A 3,545-nucleotide genomic window follows, 5' to 3' on the forward strand; every position below is an offset into this window, starting at 1 on the left:
TATCCTGGTAACAAAGAAAGAAAAACATTTGCAGGTAAAAATCCTCGAGCTCTCTCTATAAATATCATATTCATACTATCATTTTGTCTCGCCAATTTTAATCACTTTCAGTTTATTGCATCAATTTTGACCACCTCTATCCAAAAAAGGATTCAATCAGTGAGAAAAATCATATTATTGGCTCAGACCGAAAGAAAAAGTTGTGATACGAGTTCATGAGAGCCACCAACTCCCGACGTTCAAATCATGCGATTTCCACCATATCAAACTTAATTTTTGCAATTTTTCACAACTTTCTAACATTCATACAATGATTTTTTACTCTCTCATGATCAACATTTATTTAATCCCTACAAAATCGGAAACTCGTACCCAACCTACCGCCTTCGGATGCCCAACTTCTCGACGACATCTACAAAGATGATGAGGAGTTTCAAGTTGAAGAGCTACAAATGCCTCAATGAAAAGGGAAGAATGTGACATCATACTTCCCTGAACAACATGAATGAGGAAAACAAATGCAAATGATTATTTTTCAATTGTAACAATTTAGTAGTTGTAACAAAAAAGAAGTCGATGACATACAATGACATTTAGCGGAACAAAAAAATATACATGATAGAGGAGGGTTTGTGTTTTATGTATGAAAATGAAGGGATAAAGATATGCAATTTTGTATATCGATGTATCATTATTTGTCCGGAACAACATCGATTCCGGTCCTACAAAAAAAGGTGGGAATAGAAAAAATATGGTTAAGAACGAAATTTTTTAGGTATGTTTTTATCTAGTGTTGTATTCCCTTTTTATTTTTAGTTAGTCTTTTAATATTTGTTTCGATTTTTTTAGTTAAATAATAATTTTATGTTTTTAATGACTTTTTGTTTAGTTTAATCATTTTATTTATAAATTGTTGTAGGGATAGAATGGAAAGAAAAGATGACTATTTTTAGATGTTAAATAGAAGGAAAGAATGAGAAGCAAAAATGAAAAAAAGGAAAAACTAATAACCATGAGATCACGTCAATGTAACTAGTGGCGGACGCAGACTGTTTTAGTAGGGGTGTCCCTCGTACTTCAAGCGGGTGCACCTAATAGAAAAAACCAAAAAAAAAAAAAAAAAAATCACACTGCGTGCCGGAAATGTGTAGTGGCTCGGGACCCCAAATGCCCTACATAGGTCCGCCACTGAATGTAACAAAACAACGTAAGACTTGACTTTAGCGATAATGTCAACCTCATGTTTTTACGAGTTTTGGCGAGTCACATTATTTGTAAGGTGTGACTTATGATGGTAAATTTTGTATATAATTAATATTTTTATATGTATTTTCTACTATTATTTATTTATATATATATATGACTTAAGGCGATATTTTATTAAAGTTTGAAGGCAAGTACAAGCCTTAGAGTCATAAGATGTGATGACCAACTTTAGAACCATTGACGACAATGGATGCCGACCTAAAAGGACCATTTTTATGTTTTTGTTTTCTATGATATATTTATGTTATTTTATGAGATTTCTTGTATAATAACATTAAGTCAAATGTTGCATTGTCTTCGAACCTTGACCACCTGACCAGGCCTATTTATCACTAGGCTTTATATGATCTATTGATCAACGAGTTTGGACAAACACGCAATTGGGCCTTACCGGACCGTGATTTTGGTTAATAAAAGATTACTATGTCAGTATCAGTATTTAATTGCTATAGTATTTAGTACGGAAAATAAAAGATAGTAAGATACACTTCCTTTAATAATCCAACTAGATTATAAAAAATTAAAAGAAAAAAATCCAACAACAATCAGAAATATCAAGATACAAAACCTTTGTAACTTTTAGTATTTAGTTAGGATAAAACAAATGATACATAACCTTTAATAGTCCAACAAGATTAAAAAAGATAAAAAAGAAATCCAAAAAAAATGTTATGCTAAAGTTTCTCATTTGACCAAGCTTTCAAGAATTTTTTATTGTATTATAGATATTTAAGCATGTCAAAAGGTATATAAGTAATAGCATATTAAATTAGTTTTTTTTTTTTGGAACAGAACAAATCTAACATATTCCTACTAAACTACTCTTAATATCATCTATGTCTTAGATGAGACTTGAACCCTTGACCTTAAGAATAAAGTGCAGCACCTGATACCACTAAGCTAAAAGCCTTTTGGAAATTTTTTTATGTATACCTTTATTTTTATAAGTTCTAAATACTTTTTAGACATGGATGTCTTTTTAAAAAATGGAAAAAAAAAAATCAAAACTGTAAACCAAAAAGTATCACAATTTATCTCAAATTATGTTATTATTGAGATGAGTTTTATTGTAGGGGAATCTTGTGACACTTAAATAACTTTATATCTAAAAAGTTTTTTTTGTGTGATTTATTCGTAATCAAATCGATGGCGACTTGTAACTCAATTGTTAAGGTTATACCATCTAAAATCCCACTACTTATGAACATCCATAGAAAACTAAACAAAAGTACATGTAATAAAATATAATTCTACTTCTATTTACTCAAAAGGGAAGAAAAAAAAGTTTACAATCGACTAAAAGAATATATATATATATATATATATATATATATATATATATATATATATATATATAATAAAAAAGAATGAAGTTGTTAAATGTTAAAGAAGAATAGTATAGGGGCTCCATTGCACTAAAAACAAAACTTAAATTCTACTCTCCAATTTATCAGCAACGCAAACCGGGTTTTGTTCCTCCAAAACCGCACGGCCGGCGGTTTTGAAGTCAAAATCACATGCATGTTCCTCCGGCATCCGATGCAACCCACAGAAAGTCCGACCACACCGACAACTAAACCCTATCAACCCGACCCGTTTGTTGCAGACCCTGCATCTGTTCTTGGTGTTGATGATGTTAAGACTTTGATGATTGTTGTTGGATGGGCTTTTATCAGGTAGTATATTCACATGAGCAACAATCCTATCCGTATGTTTACATGTCTCCTTCTTGAGCTCAATGTTAAAGCAAACAGAACAGAGGTTTCGGGTATTTGGGTTCCCAAAAAACCCGCAACCCGTTTTGCAAAGTTGAGGTGTTTTTGATTGCTCCTTCATCGCCATCTCTGTTTCTTCTTTTTGCTTTCGTCTTGAACTAGTTGAAGGTTTCTTCGTGGTTGTTAATTGCATGAGAATTATGCAGTGGAGTTTGAAGTAATTGGGAGTAAGTATATTTATAATGGGATCGAAAAGAAGGTTGAGATTATAGAAGGAAAGAATGTGGAATTGGATGGGAGTATGGAAAGGTACCCAGATGGGAACTAGGAGCATATACAAATTCAAATATATTGATAATATATTTTATTTTATACATTATTGATACTTTAATACGTTTATTAGATAGAACAAATAATTATCAATAATTTATTTGGTAACCTTTTTTTTAGGTGCGGTTATTGTAGTTTACTTCACAATTTTAATTACTAAGAAATATAACTGAAAATTTAATGTTCATTCTACACAAAGAACAAAGCCTTGTAAAATGTGAAGATTATAAACAA

At 31.1% G+C, this 3,545-nt stretch overlaps 1 protein-coding gene across 1 annotated transcript; it reads right to left on the reverse strand.

Moving 5' to 3' along the window:
* Window positions 1–2,694: 2,694 nt before the first annotated feature.
* LOC145090148 (putative zinc finger A20 and AN1 domain-containing stress-associated protein 8) lies at window positions 2,695–3,108 on the reverse strand. The gene has a single exon (XM_079028480.1). It carries the CDS (start codon window positions 3,106–3,108, stop codon window positions 2,695–2,697), a length of 414 nt encoding a protein of 137 aa, XP_078884606.1.
* Window positions 3,109–3,545: the final 437 nt, after the last annotated feature.

The sequence above is a fragment of the Lactuca serriola genome, chromosome 2 (genome assembly GCF_051521515.1).
Source record: "Lactuca serriola cultivar US96UC23 chromosome 2, Lser_US96UC23_V15, whole genome shotgun sequence".
NCBI classification, from domain to species: Eukaryota; Viridiplantae; Streptophyta; class Magnoliopsida; order Asterales; family Asteraceae; genus Lactuca; species Lactuca serriola.

What these genes read in the sequence shown, in the direction of transcription:
- LOC145090148 (XM_079028480.1), bottom strand. Translation starts at nt 3,108, where the DNA reads ATGGCGATGAAGGAGCAATCAAAAACACCTCAACTTTGCAAAACGGGT.